Raw genomic sequence first — 15,183 nt, 5'->3', positions numbered from 1 at the left:
AAATGACTGTTGCTATAATTGTTCGTAATGACAATACATTAATTTTAAAAACTGTTTCAGGTTTCCAGACTCAAGTGAAGAACCAAGTACAGGGAACATGTATCAAATGAAGACCAAATTAAATCACAGAAACATTTTTGCAAGGATGCAGTCAAAGATTAAGAAAAATTTCATTTTCCTAGTTTTCCTGGGTGCAGATTTAAAAGATAAGTAGATGATGATGTTCCTCCAACCAATGTTCCTGACACCTTTGCAGCAGCTTTCTCTGAATGGGCTATTCCCCTCGACATATGTCGAATTCTCTCCCACTTATAGGAAAACATGTTCTCTTGACCAGCTTCTTCCTTAAGTTATAATCTTGTCTCCTCCTCTTCAATGGCCAATTCCTGGAACACAATTCATTTATCACCTAACTGCCTGAGGCCCCCTTCTCCCACTACTTCACTAAAAGTGTTCTCTTCTGGGTCATTAATGCCCTTCTGATTACCAATACCAGAAGCTTTACATTCTCCTTGAACTCAACTCTGTTATCCTGTTTCAGTTATCTGCTGCTAATAACGTACCATGCCGCCAGCTTATGGTTTAAAACCACAGTGATTACTCTTTCCTATTCTGTGGGGTCAGGTATTCAAACAGGACTCAGCTGGATTTCTGCACCATGTGTCATTGGCTGGGGTCCCTCCCTGGGCTGCATTCAGTAGCAGATGGGATAGGCTGAAAGGTCCAAGAAGGTCTCACCCATATCTGGTGCCTCATGATCCCCTTCCGTGGCCAGCTTGGGCTTTTTCACAGTGTGGTGGTCTCAGGTAGTTGCACTTTGTATATGGCAACTGGCTTCCAAGAGGAAAAAACCAGAAGCTCCCAGTCCCCTTAGGCCTGGAATTAACATCACTTCCACTGTATCCCATTGGTGAAAGTCACATGCTCAGCCCATATTCAAAAGAGAAGGGAAAGAGACTTCATCCCTGGAGAGAAGACTGGCAAAGAATCCATGGCCATCTTTAATTCACCACAAATCTACATCTTTCTTGATGTTCTCCTTCTCTCCTTTTAGCATGTGGTACACTCTAGTCTAGGGTAATGGCTTTCATTCCTTTTTTTACCTTGATTCATAGTAAGATATATACTCTACACTGTAATCTAGGATAATCAACACACCCCATAAAAAGTGAAACAGAAGTTTCATAATATAATCCACTCTAATATTTTCTATTCTATTTTATTATATATATATTTTTAAAAAATTTTTAAGATTTTATTTATTTATTTGACAGAGAGAGATCACAAGCAGGCAGAGAGGCAGGCAGAGAGAGAGGAGGAAGCAGGCTCCCTGCTGAGCAGAGAGCCCGATGTGGGGCTCGATCCCAGGTCCCTGAGATCATGACCTGAGCCGAAGGCAGTGGCCCAACCACTGAGCCACCCAGGCGCCCCATATATATATTTTAAAATGCTATTTGATTGTTCGCAAACATACACTTCTCTGCTCTGAGGAGGATGACACTTTGCAGCCTCTTGGATGGCAGACTTGGTCATATAACTTGCTCTGTGTAAAAGCTGTGTGAGTGGGACAAATGTCACCTCCAGGCAGAGGTTTTAAAATGCAGTGGGTCATTCATTATTTCCTTTCTATCTTCTGCCATGAGACTGGAGTATGCCAGACAGAAGCTACTCCTTTAAACCGGAATCTGGAGTAGGCGTGCACAGTGCACAGTGAGAGCTACATGGTAGAGCCAACCCTCGAAAGACTTGTATCATGAGCAGTAAATAAATCTTTGTTGTTAAAAGCTACCGACACCGTGTTCGTGTAGCACAGCCTACCCTACCTTGACTGAGCCACTGGTTGCAACCCACTGAGCTGACTTCAGAATTCAATAAAAAACAAATGTAGTCATTACTTTGGAAAATTACTATACCTTTTGCTTCTTTCTCTTCTTCATCCTCCTTTCTATCAAATAGTCATTCTCCTAATATACATCTATGACCTGTTTCTCTCTTAATAGGTTCCCTTGGCAAATCTCAAATACTATCTTATTTCTCATATGAACTAATAATAACTTGCTTATCATGTGGCTGTTAGCTTCTTATTCTACACACTCTCTCCAATTCACTCTCCTTTTTGGTGAGAGGTTAATATATCTGATTCAGGACTATTATCATTACAGGTCCCTCACTGGCTCCTTACTGCTCAGGATATAGACCCCACATCCACACTGCGGACAATTTTTTTTTTTTTTTAATATTTATTTATTTGACAGAGAGAGAGATCACAAGTAGGCAGAGAGGCAGGCAGAGAGAGGGGGGAAAGCAGGCTCTCCACCGAGCGGGGAGCCCGATGTGGGGCTTGATCCCAGGACCCTGAGATCATGACCTGAGCCGAAGGCAGAGGCTCAACCCACTGAGCCACCCAGGCGCCCCTGGGGACAATTTTTTTATCCCCACTTTTGTCAGCTTAGGTTCTTACATCCCACTGCCCCCTGCATGTATCCGAATCAGACCACTCACTGCTCTTTTCATGTGGCCGGTGATAAAAACCATTTTTTTCCATACTGTTCCCACCGCTTAGAATATATAACAACCCCCTATCACCGACAACGCATCAAACTTCCTATTTATAAACATTTCTAAGTATTGACTCAGTCTTCTTCCACTTAAATACGAGCTCTTCATGAAGTTTTTTTTTCTGATCTACCCAGTTAGGAGCCATCTTTCTTCAAAACTTCAGAGCCTTATGGTAGGGACTTCCTCATTTTGTCTTCTGTTTCTTACCAGTTAATCTAGGGGACAGGGCTCTGGCAACAGTTACTTTGACATATGAATGGGCTCCTATTCTTTCCCCTCTCTCCAGTTTGTCTTGTCTGTTGAAGACGATGCAGTGATGTTACACGAATGTTTATCACAAACATATCTAACTTTGACTGCAGACATGAAGATTCATTAGAATAGTTTAAGTGCACCATGGTCTAAATAATCTCATTGTTCACAGAATATTTGATTTTATTTATTTCCCTACTGTAGATAAGATGTACTCCAAAGTCAACATACACATGATCTAACATGCTATTTTAAATCCTTCAGTAAAAATTTTCAAGCTTCTCAGCTGTAACTGTGGTTTGTGTTTTCAGTCTCTCAGATTTTGTATCTAAAACACCACTGGGGACCCAAAAGAAACAAACAAACAAAAAAGCTCCAAGCAATAACAAAATCTATGTACTTAATTTCATCAATTTTACTCTTGTTTATGCATTTAAGACCTGTTCATTCTCACTTGAGACAAAATGCTAACATGATTATCTGTCTTCTCTACTAGCAGCAAATTATATTAACAAATTGTAAGGAGGGAAGAGAATTGGGAACCAAAAATGAGGGAGAAGACATTGAAACTATAAAATAAACAGACAAGAGAAGTGTTTTTTTTTTTTTTTTTAAAGGCACTATCACCTAAGAAATTTCAGGACATAGGCAAAATATCCTTGATTGTATTTTACTATAGTATAGTAACATTAACAAAATGATGTCCTTGAATCACTAATTCCTCTACATCAATATGCATTGTTGAAGAAGAAAGATAAGTAAATAATATATTTTAGACACATTTTATCCAACTGGATAAAAGAGGCTGGTGCTTAAAAAAGTGAGTTTAAGTAATCTGGAAATTTCATTTAGACAGAAGATCGTTTTGCCAACCAGACAGACAAAGGAAGCTCTATGTTATTGTGCATTTTCCCCAAGAAACGCCAAACGATATAAAAAATTAAGTTTTTGAAGGACCTGCTATCCCTGGAAGGGAATGAAGTGTTTTCATAAAATGCTATATAAATACTTAGAGGAGAATAAAAGTAAAATTACTTGAGATTCTCCTCACAACTCGGTGCAGAGCCCACTTAAGAATCAAGGTCTTTCAACTTCCAACCTTGAATTTTATGCAGACAATTTACTGGCAAAATCAGATGGCACAATTTTAACACACAGAGGACCAATGTTGAAGGAAGATTCTAAATAGTGGGGATAAGACTATCACTTTTTTGTTCCAGTTACTCCAGCTCCAGCCCCCAGTTGCTAAAGCAGCATTCATGGGGTCTCCTGCTCCTTGAGCTGCACCATAATGGACCGCATGAAACTCCTTGTATGTAGTCCAGGAGATACTATGCTATCTGCAGGCTCTGCTATCATCCAAAGTGTGAAAGAGCCATTAAGTATCTTCTCAGACTCTCTTGATACCCACAGCTAATATAAGTGTACCCCACCCCTGGATTCAGACAGAGCTGAGGCTGCATCCTGCAAGGGACCTTGCTCTCAGTTCTCATGCGTGAAATGAAAGACGAGACGAGATTGCTTCTAAAGCCCATCTCAGTTCTAAGATCCTATGAGTCTAAAACTATGTTATTACCAGTCACGATAGATACTATGAACGGTCTTCCAAGGGCTTCTTTTAAAATTCTTTATTACTGGACATTACTGTCAAAACAGGAAGAATCTCTACAATTCTACGTACCAAATTTGCTTAAAGAAACAAAAAAATTTGAATAACAGATTTTTGAAAGAGCCAGTTTTCTTAATATTAAAATATAGGTCAGATAATATGTTGAAAGTATGTAATAAGTCTCTTAAAATGATTTTAAGACCAAAGTTTCCTATAATTAGTTATAAAAATATTGTAAAGAACTGAACCAAAATAAAACCAAATAAACCAGCTACTAAACTACACATATGTCTTCAAAATCTTATGGGAGTCAAATATTCCAGTAAAAATAACAGAAGAGATGGAAACACAAGTTTCTTATTATCACACTTCATATGTTATAAAACATAACAGCTAACTTATTTTTGGCAAAATGATTAGGGATTGCAACACTCTGGCTTACACAAACTTACTTGATTGTCAAATGCATCTGAAATGGAGCGTGTCAATGCTAACTTCAGGCACGCAGGCACTGTGCCGTCTGAGAGTAGCCCAGAGACACTGAAATTTCAACACTTCAGCGGGGATCACACCACTGATATTAACCGGGCCAGGTGTTTAAAGAGGGGTGGGGGGACTTCAACAATGCAGTTAATTGGAACCAGACAAAGCTTTTGAATAATAATAATAATAATAATAAAAAAAACCATACAGATGTTCACCCTCCTCCCTGGGTGACCTTTATGGACAATTTATTACATGCGTTATTTTCTAGAAAACACCCTTTTAAAGAAAACACAGTTTCGTATGTCTCTCTGAAAGCTCTGTAATCGTGGTATGAGTTATGCCTCCACGAACAGACTACGTTACGCTCATGTTTCATTTCCCTTTCCCCTTTTCACCACGGTTCCTGTAAGGGCGAGAACACCTGGCAGGACAGCAGTAATGAGAAAGCTCGAAAGCAAAAGGAGTTATAAGAAGCTGCATTTCCTTAAGATGCACTGTACTTCTAAAAAAAAAAAATGCACTGTACTTCTTCCCCAATAGATATGTGAGCGCATGCCAAAAAGGAGAGATGGGTTCAAACCAATGTGTTGAACAACTTTTTGCAAATATGCATAAGAGAAACCACGCGGTACATGCAGAATCAGTGGGAAGCAAGCAAAAATCAAAAGGACAGATCAGTGATTAAGTTAATAAGACTGTGAAGGACTCAGAAATGAGCAGTGTATTTGTCAGGGTTCCCCAGGGAAAAGGAACCAATAGGATATATATGTGTGTATATATATGAAAGGGGATTCATGAAAGGAAGTGGCTCACATGATTACGGAGGGCAGAAAGTCCAACAATATGCCATCTGCAAACTGGGAATGAGGAAAGCCTGTGGTAAGTATGATTTAGTCCGAGTTCACAGGCCTCAGAACCGGAGGAGCTGATGGTGTTAAGTCCTAGAATTGAAAGCCAGCAAACCCAGAGCCCCAATGTCAGAGGGCAGGAAAAGATGGATGTCTCGGCTCAAGAAGAGAGAAGTTGGGGGGTGGGGAGAGGGAGAGAGAGAGAGAGAATCCCCATTTCCTGAGTTTTGTTTTATCTGGAACCTCAGTGGATTGGAGGATGCCTGCTCACAACGGAGAGAGCAAATCTTTTCTCAGTCTACTGATTCAAATGCTAGTCTTTTCTGGAAATATCCTCAAAGACACACTGAGAAATGTTTTACCAGCTAACAACTGATAACCAGTCCCTCAGCCTGGCCCAGCTGTCACATAAAATTAACCATCAGAAATAGTAATGCTCTCCTCATTACCCACACGCAAGTATTCTCTTCTTCAAAGTTCTTTTTTTTTTTTTTTTAAGTTTTCAAAACACATGGGATAACTAATAACCCCAAATTGTATTTCACATCAGTTTGCTACATTTTACTGGACAGGACCAACTCACCTCTTACACTGGGAAGTAAACTGGGTATTTGAATTTCTACGTATCTGTATGCTTGATCGTGTACTGCACAAGTGAAATACTAACTGGTAGTGGTGGGGTAGGCAGCTTCTGACATGCTCATGCTCCAGTGTGTTCTGCTCCTCTTTGGTGGGGGGCTGGACCTGGGGACTTACTTCTAACAAATGGAATACTGTACAAGTAATGGGATGATTTCTGTAATTAGGGGAGAGTCTGTGACTTCTATCTTGCCAGCAGACTTTCTCTGCTTTTCTACCATACTTCCTCTAATGAGGCCAAGTTAGAAAGACCCACATGTTAAGGAATTGAGGGTGATCTCCACCCAAGGGCCACTAATGGACCAAGGCCCTCAGTCCAACAACCCTCAAGGAACCGAGTCCTGCCAACAACCATGTAAGTGAGCTTAGAAGCACATCCTTCCCAATTCCCATCTTCAGATGAGAATACAGTTCTGGAAGACACCTTAACTGCAGTCTTATGAGAGACCCTGAAGCAGAGGACCCAGCTGTGTTGTCGCCAGATCCCAGACCCACAAAAACTGTGGGAGGATAAATGAGTGTGGTTTTATGCTATTACATTTTGGGGCAATCAATTACACAGCTGTATAACTAATATGGTTCTTAACCTAGTGACTGAGCCAATGATTCCACTGTCGTTTCCACCATCATAAGAACAGCTAATACTTATTAGGGAACTTTTAAGGCCGAGGTACCATTCTTAATTCTCCCTTGGAGTACATATATTATCATCCCGATTTCACAGATGAGGAAATGGAAGTACAGAGATACTCAGTAACTTGTCTGAAGTCACACAGACAAAATACACAGCAAGTATATGAACCTAGGTGCCTTGGCTCCAGAGCCAGGGTTTTTGGCAATTGTGCAGACAGAACCGTGGAATGGCAGGGCTGGGAACTACAAGGTAATCTCATCACATTAGAGGAGATTTAGAAGGGAAAAAAGAGATCAGGAGCCATGCAAAATGCTAAAAACAAAAATAAAGTCTCCTTTCCAATTAAGACACCTTTTCTATGGAAAAAGAAAAAGAGTAGAAACAATAATACAGTGAATGGAAAACAATCTTGAATTTATTGAAATCACACTTAGAAATGAGAAATACATTTTTTATACCCAATAAACGAAAATTAACAACCTCCATTCGGTATTAAAACCCACACCCAGGGAGGCTATAGTTATATGTTTCCTAAGGGCAATTGCAAGTGAGACCTAGTATGCCAAGCTGGTAGGAGTAGAAGAGAATTTCCAGGGAGCTCTGAAACTCCTCTCGAGACTTTCATCTTATGGAATGAGAAAAGTCAAAATCCTAGGACACAGAGATTCCAGGAAGGAATCACTTCCTATCTTGCATTCAGATTACGAAGTTAAATAGCATTCCCTCACACTCCTACACAATCGTAGTTATCAGCCCTGTGGGTTCGTGTGTCTTCCACTAGACTTTGGACTCTCTTACTTCAAAGACTACCTTACTCACTGGGATATCCTTAAAACACAGCTCAGGGCCTGACACATGGCCAGTGTTCAATATGTGTTTGTTGAATCAAGAAATAATTTATGTTGTGAATTGCATCTATTCAATAGATCCTTTCAATGGTACGTGTTCATGAGAGTAGGAGTTTCCATTTTGTTTTGAAGTCTCTTCTAGCTCACTAGATGTCTTGGGCACTTTAAATAGGTCTTTTTGTCTCCAATATCTCACATAATATCTGACACCCAATGGGACCCAATCATTTGTGAATGAATGAATTGAATGTCTCAAAAAGGCTGCGAACCTATAGAATGGAGAAGGATCCAGGCTTATGACTAAATACAGATTTAGTGTTCTGTAAGGACAGCTGTTTGTTTACTGATGACGATGATATTGCAAAATATTTTCTCAATAAAGACAGATTCTTGTCAAGGTCTTAGCTGGTGACTACTCTAAAATATCCCTTTATAAATAACAAGTTATATGCAACTTCAGAATTCCAGATAATACTAGATTAAATGGCACTCATCTGGAAAATTTCTACCTCCTTCAGTATTATTTTTTGAAACACATGGAAACTGCATGAACATACACTCACACAGGCCCACAGTAATATGGATAAAGATAAAGGCAGCTATAGAATATCCACCTGTCTGTTTTACTTATTAGTTAAACAAGAGACAAAAAAGGGAAGGAAAGCTGAGGAGGCTTTGCGCAAGTGCGTAATCTGGCACCTACAATCACCTCATGAAGCATACTTACTGGGAGTTCAGGAGCAAGCTTCAGAATCTCAAGGTTAATATGGCAGCCTATGGAATGGCCAATGACCACAAGTTTTGTTTCCTTTGGCACATGAGTTCTCAAGAAAGCTAGCTTGTGTTCCACTTGACCTTGTAGTCCGTAGATGTCGTTGATTTTTTGAGCATTTGAATCTAAAAGCAAATATATGATATATTATCACTCAGTAAGGGAAAGTAATAAACTTACTGGGAAAACAATCTACAAACTAACAACTAACAACAACTAACTAACAACAATAGTAGTTGTTCCGATTTATCTAAAGCCTATAATATTTTAGCTACAGTGTTAAACACTTCAATTAAATTACATCAGCAAGTCTTTAAAACAGTCCTGGAAAGGATGAAAATCCCAAAGCTCATAGACATTAGGTGATAGACTGACAGTCACACATCAATGAAGGAAGAATGGTGAGATTCAAACCCAGGTCTCTCTGGCCTCAAAATCCATGAATTTTCAATAGTCCATGAACTATAGTTAGCTTAGGCCACTAGCTCTCAAACTTGATCATGTATCAGAACCTCTGCAGGATTTAGGAAAGCAGTAACTGCTGGGCCCCACCACCAAACTCCATGATTCAGTAGGTCTGGGTTGGGGCCGGAGAATTTCTAAGTTTCCAGGAGATGTTGATATTGCTGGTCCCAGGACCACACACACTGAGAACCGCTGGTTAGGCTATTTTATATTATTAATAGACAACTAAGAAAACCCATGACACTGCTTCATTATTTTAGATAATCTTTGTTTGTTGAAGAACTTAGACTGAAGGGCTTAAGGAGAAATGTTGTAAATTGTTCCTTTTAACCAGCAGTCTTAACCTGAAATATCCTTTCTTCCTTTCATAAATGAACTGTCTTCTGAAATCTTCAAGAGCTAATTAAAACTTTATCTAGCTAATCTCCAAGAAAAATGAATGAGCCTCCCTTTGTGCTTAACCAGTCTTTTCCACTCTTATTAGAGCACTTTATCATACTTGTATAATTGTCTGTTTATTTCCTCTCGTAGCCTGTGAGCTCCTTGGAGGCAAGGTCCACCTTTTCCTGTGTCCTCTGTGATGAGCACAGTAAATAATATGGAGTGAAAAAAATGAACTCACTGGACACTCTCTGAGGATGCTGCCAGCTCTGGTATTCTATAAATATGGGAAATTCCAATAGATTTTCCCTACGCACTTGTAATATTTCAAAATATCACAAGGTAGTAAATTGGTCATTAAAGTTTGAAATACTGGAATACTAAAATTCTTGCCACAATGTCACTCATTTGAAAGGTACCCAGAACCCATTGCGAAGGACTGCTCTTCAGTTTTATCTGTGCATGCTCTTTCCATATCGTTCGGTGCTCAGCTCCCCTTGTTAATCTGGCTAACTCCTCTTCATCCTTCAAACTCCCAATGGCTGTTATCTCCTCTGAGAAGCCATTTTATGATTCAGCGGGTGAGTAGTAAAGTAGCCTTCCTTTCAGCTCCCCCAATACCCCATGTTTATCTTACCACACTACTCCTAATACATTCCTACTTTACAATTTATGTCTTGCTTATCTCTGTCCCCCAGTGCCTGGCATACAGTTATTGAAGACCTTTTTACTGAGTCAGTGAGGCTTAGTTCTTTTTTTTCCATGGTATTACTGTCTCTCGGGTAAGATGTGCTCTGTACTTACCCTTCTTCCTAGGTCAGCCTAGAATCCATTCTTCATTTAACAAAGAATTTCAGCATAAAACAGAATGGGGGAAGAGAGAGGATCTGGAAGTCTGACTTTGACAGGGCTCCTGATAGCTCCAAATGCAAATGTTCATTGAATATAAGAAGACATACAAATGGCTAACAGACACATGAAAAAAATGTTCAACATCATTAGCCATCAGGGAAATGCAAATCAAAACCACACTGAGATACCACCTTACACCCGTTAGAATAGCAAAAACTGACAAGGTAAGAAACAACAAATGATGGAGAAGTTGTAGAGAAAGGGGAACCCTCTTATACTGTTGATGGGAATGCAAGTTGGTGCAGCCACTTTAGAAAACAGTGTGGAGGTTCCTCAAAAAGTTAAAAATAGAGATACCCTATGACCCAGGAATTGCACTACTGGGTATTTACCACAAAGATACAGATGTAGTGAAAAGAAGGGCCACATGCACCCCAATATTCATAGGAGCAATGTCCACAATAGCCAAACTGTGGGAAGAGCTGAAATGCCCTTCAGCAGATGAATGGACAAAGAAGATATGGAATATCTTCTTTGCGGTGGAATATTATGCAGCCATCAGAAAGGATGAACAAAATAATGTTTGAAAATGTCAAACATTATTCACTGGGACAGCATGGTGTAGTAACATCCTGGGTATTGGAGACAAGATAAACCTGGGTCTAAATCCCAGTTGAGCACCTTATTAACTTGGTGGCTAGAGCAAATCTTTTAACCTGGCTTCAGCGTCCTCTTATCTATAACAGAGATAATAATTCCACCCTCCTAAGAGTGTAAGCATAATACTTTAAAATCACATAGCACAAGTGTCTGGCATAAATTATGAGAGAAATGAAAGTTATGGCTGCTATCATTTCAATTTCTGTCATCTAAGTCCTCCCTCAAATATACACCAAGAACATTTACTTGGATAGTGCAAAGAAAGAAAATGAGCTAAACGTAGCAAACATTTTAAAACTTCACTGACACCAGAAATAAGGTTCTAAAAGATTATATTTCAGATGAACTTTAATGAACATTGTAATTCAAAAGATTAATCAAATGAATATTTCAGAAGTAAATCTGGCTTTACCTCTGGGAACTGCTTAGTAACTTTCCAAGATAAAGAAATTACTTATTAGCATCTGCTGTTGTAACGAGGTTAGAGTAGAAGACGACACTTTCTAGGAATAATGACAGCAAATATTAAATGTGCTATCGGACATTATTTTACTAGCAAAAACTAAAGGTTAAAGGACTATATACCTCACTACATATTTCAAGTCTATGATTATTTTAATATACTCTGAAAAAATGCTTGAAATCATTAACTTACTTTCCATAAAATACAGTAAAAAAATATTCAGTTGTACCCAAATCAGAAGAATAATCTAGAAATCACTTGAGCCATTCTTTCCATTGAAAAATAGGCTTCAAGTTATAATCAACTAAGTATGTTTGAAACATAATATTTATCAAGATATCGTCTTAAATATGATATTGACAATTCCCTTTCAGAACCTGACCCTATTTGGGGTGCCTGAGTGTTTCAGTTGGTCAAGTGTCTGCCTTTGAGTCGGGTCCTGGGATAGAGCCCCCAGTCGGGCTCCCTGCCCAGTGGGGAGCCTACTTCTCCCTCTTCCTCTGTAGCTCCCCCTGCTCTCTCGCTCTCTCTCTCAAAAAAAAAAAAAAAAAAAAAAAAGAAGAAAAGAAAAGAAAAGGAACCTGATCTATTTTTCAGATCCAGTTCTATGGAATTTACTTTATAGCTTACTTATTGATTCTGGAGTTTATTTCAAAAGGTACATATAATCTGTTCCTGCTTATCTCATAGAGGAATTAAGTAATACTAGTATTCCACATCTACTCTTCATCTAGTTCAAATTGATTGATCCAGTTATTAATATTTGGTCAATTTTGGATCAAAATATTATGCATCGCATACAGTTTCAGGACACAGGTATCTGATAACTATTATTTCGTTCTATTTCACATCAACTAAATTGACCACTCTGACAGAAAACCATGACTAAATGGCTGGAGGTGACTTTGAAAATACAGATATAAATACAATGTATACTTCCCTTATTTTCAAGGAGTTCACAATCTAATAAGAGCCAACAAATAGTTAAAAACACAATTATAAAACACTGAAATAAGTAAGATCTCAAGCATTTCCTTGAGAAAAGAACAAACTTTCATTGCATCACAACTGAAAGGTAATGCCCCTCTGGATTCATGAAAACTACTGTGACTGCCTCCAAATGAACCAAGATAAATATCTAGAAAATATTCTTTACTAATGCACATTACTATAAATGTGTAACTTTACATACTTGAATGCAATCAGATGGCCTAAATTTAACAATACACACACATATATGTATGTCTAGGTACATACGGAATATAAATGCTTAAGTTTTACTATATATTATCACATAAGCAGTATTTATTTACAAGTCATCTGTGACCAGAGAACTAACGAAATTGGAGATTAGTGTACGTGAGCCTTCTGCTAGGACTGAGTCTGCGGACAGTAACACTCCAAATCTCATACCAGAATTTCTCAACTGGTGAACTCTCCCATCTGGCCCCCATAATTACTACAAAGCTGTATCTTAATAATAACTTGATTATTATTAACAACCTACATGTGGAGATTAAAACATAGGCCAAAAGGCTAAAAATAGCACTTCACATTTTAAAGAATGCTTTAAGGAAGATATATATATGGTTTACTCTTTAGGTAAAGCTTTAAAAACACAGAACAATATCATATGCTGTTCATCACATACATGTCACTAAAAATATAAAAAAAGAAATGAAATTTACCCTAAATTTATGACAGTAAAACTGAAGATAGGACCTAAAAAATGGAATTTTATCAGAGTTCCTATTTGGTTAACCAGTAAGTTAAGCACCTGACTTGATTTCAGCTCAGGTCATGACCTCAGGGTTGTGGGACTGAGCCCCTTGTTGGGCTCCTTGCTGGGCATGGAGCCTGCTTAAGATTCTCTCTCTCCGGGCGCTTGGGTGGCTCAGTGGGTTAAGCCGCTGCCTTCGGCTCAGGTCATGATCTCAGAGTCCTGGGATCGAGTCCCGCATCGGTCTCTGCTCAGCGGAGAGCCTGCTCCCCTCTCTCTCTCTCTCTGTCTGCCTCTCCATCTACTTGTGATTTCTGTCAAATAAATAAATAAAATCTTAAAAAAAAAAAAAAGATTCTCTCTCTCCTTCTGCCCCTTTCCCCCAATCTCTAAAAAAAAATAATAACAAAAGTAAATGTAAAAATGGGACTTTTTCTGTATTGCTCTGTTTATTAAGAGAAAATAATTAAAGCAATTATGGCAAATATGGCAATTATGGCCAAGTGTTAACTATGAAGAGAAAATCAAGTAACAGAATCTTGGACTGCTACACAATTGTTTGTACTTCTCTACATTTAAGATTTTTTTTCTCAAAATAAAAGAAAAAAATTTACTTAAGAATGCTTTGACATGATAATCCTATCTACCTTACATCAGTTTTATTGGGGAAATCACCATTGGCTTCCCCATTACTCTCAGTGGAATACAAAAGCCCCAAAGGACTTTATCTAGGGTTATACAAAACATCAGTGAAAGGGTAGATGAGAACTGTCCCTAAGTCTTTTTTTTTTAATTTTTTATTTTTTATTAACATATAATCCATTATTAGCCTGTCCCCAATTCTTTATGTTTATTTAATTCAATGATCCCAAGGCCTTCCTTTCACGACTGCACTCTGACTTTCCTACGCCAACGTGAAAGCATACTCTCATAGTCTATGCCTCCACTGTCGCTGGCCTCCTTAGTATTTCTGCAAGCTCCTTGCATCTCAACATTGATGCAAGTGTCTTGGCTTTTATGGCGTGCGACACAGGTTGTGGTTAGGTTATGGTAGGTAGGCATCCTGTTTAAAACTGCTATCAAGCAAACAAAACTTTGTTTTGTTTTTTTGAAGATTTTATTTATTTATTTGACAGAGAGAGACAGGACAAGCAGGAGGGAAGAAGGAAAAGCAGCCTTCCTGCTGAGCAGGGAGCCCCATGCGGGACTCAATCCCCGGACCCCAAGATCATGACCCGACTCAAAGGTAGTCACTTAACTAACTGAGCCACCCAGACGTCTCAAACAAACAAAACTTAGTAAACCCCAAACATGGTTTATAAAATATGTTTTATTATTATTCTCCCAATAGATGGTTAAAAACCAGGGTCATTAAAGTATGCTTTCCACTTGACAAAACCCAGTGCTCTGCTAAGGATTTCAGTGGGGAAAATACGGGAAAGGAGAAAGAGAGAGAGAGAGACAGAGAGATTAATTCAGCAAGGAGAACATAATGTTTATTGACTTAGCGAATAACAAAAGCCAAAGACATAAAAGTGTGAGGTGTAGTTTTGGACAGTGATGAGTTCCGTGGCTGTTTGTGGTTTATAGGGAGGGGGAAAAATGAGGTCGGGAAGGAAGGCCACAGCCAGATCAAGGAGGACACGATCATCAGCACAGAGTCTGAACTGCACTGCTGAGAGCCGTGAGGAGATGCTGAGGCCCACGAAGACGGGGCAGCGAGCTGGCCGCTGTAACAGGACACTAATTGCCCTGCCCTCTCCGTCCTGCTGCGCTTCTCACTTCTGTATTCCCTGAGCCTCTAACGATCTGCTGGGCTCTTCTTTTACTGCTCTGCCCTTTGTTTTTTGTTTTTTGTTTTTTTTTTTTTTTTTTCCCACCCACTTAGAGGCTTGTTTGCTTTCAGTGACTGTGAGCCCCCACACTGACCGACGGACTGTCCCTGCCACGGGCTCTTCCAGCCGTTCCATTCTGCCTCCAGGTTCCTCTGCCAAT

At 39.1% G+C, this 15,183-nt stretch overlaps 1 protein-coding gene across 2 annotated transcripts in view; it reads right to left on the bottom strand.

Annotated features, from left to right (window-relative positions):
- LDAH (lipid droplet associated hydrolase) overlaps positions 1-15,183 on the bottom strand; it is a 107,768-nt gene that overhangs the window by 55,104 nt on the left and 37,481 nt on the right. For both annotated transcript variants that reach the window (XM_004745880.3, XM_004745881.3), the window contains exon 4: positions 8,603-8,772. In XM_004745880.3, the coding sequence (XP_004745937.1) occupies positions 8,603-8,772 (170 nt within the window). The remainder of the gene's footprint in view (positions 1-8,602; positions 8,773-15,183) is intronic.

Source organism: Mustela putorius, unplaced genomic scaffold (genome assembly GCF_011764305.1).
Source record: "Mustela putorius furo isolate JIRA1106 unplaced genomic scaffold, ASM1176430v1.1 tig00537284_pilon_pilon_pilon, whole genome shotgun sequence".
NCBI classification, from domain to species: Eukaryota; Metazoa; Chordata; class Mammalia; order Carnivora; family Mustelidae; genus Mustela; species Mustela putorius.
This window is presented reverse-complemented; position numbering and strand designations above follow the sequence as displayed.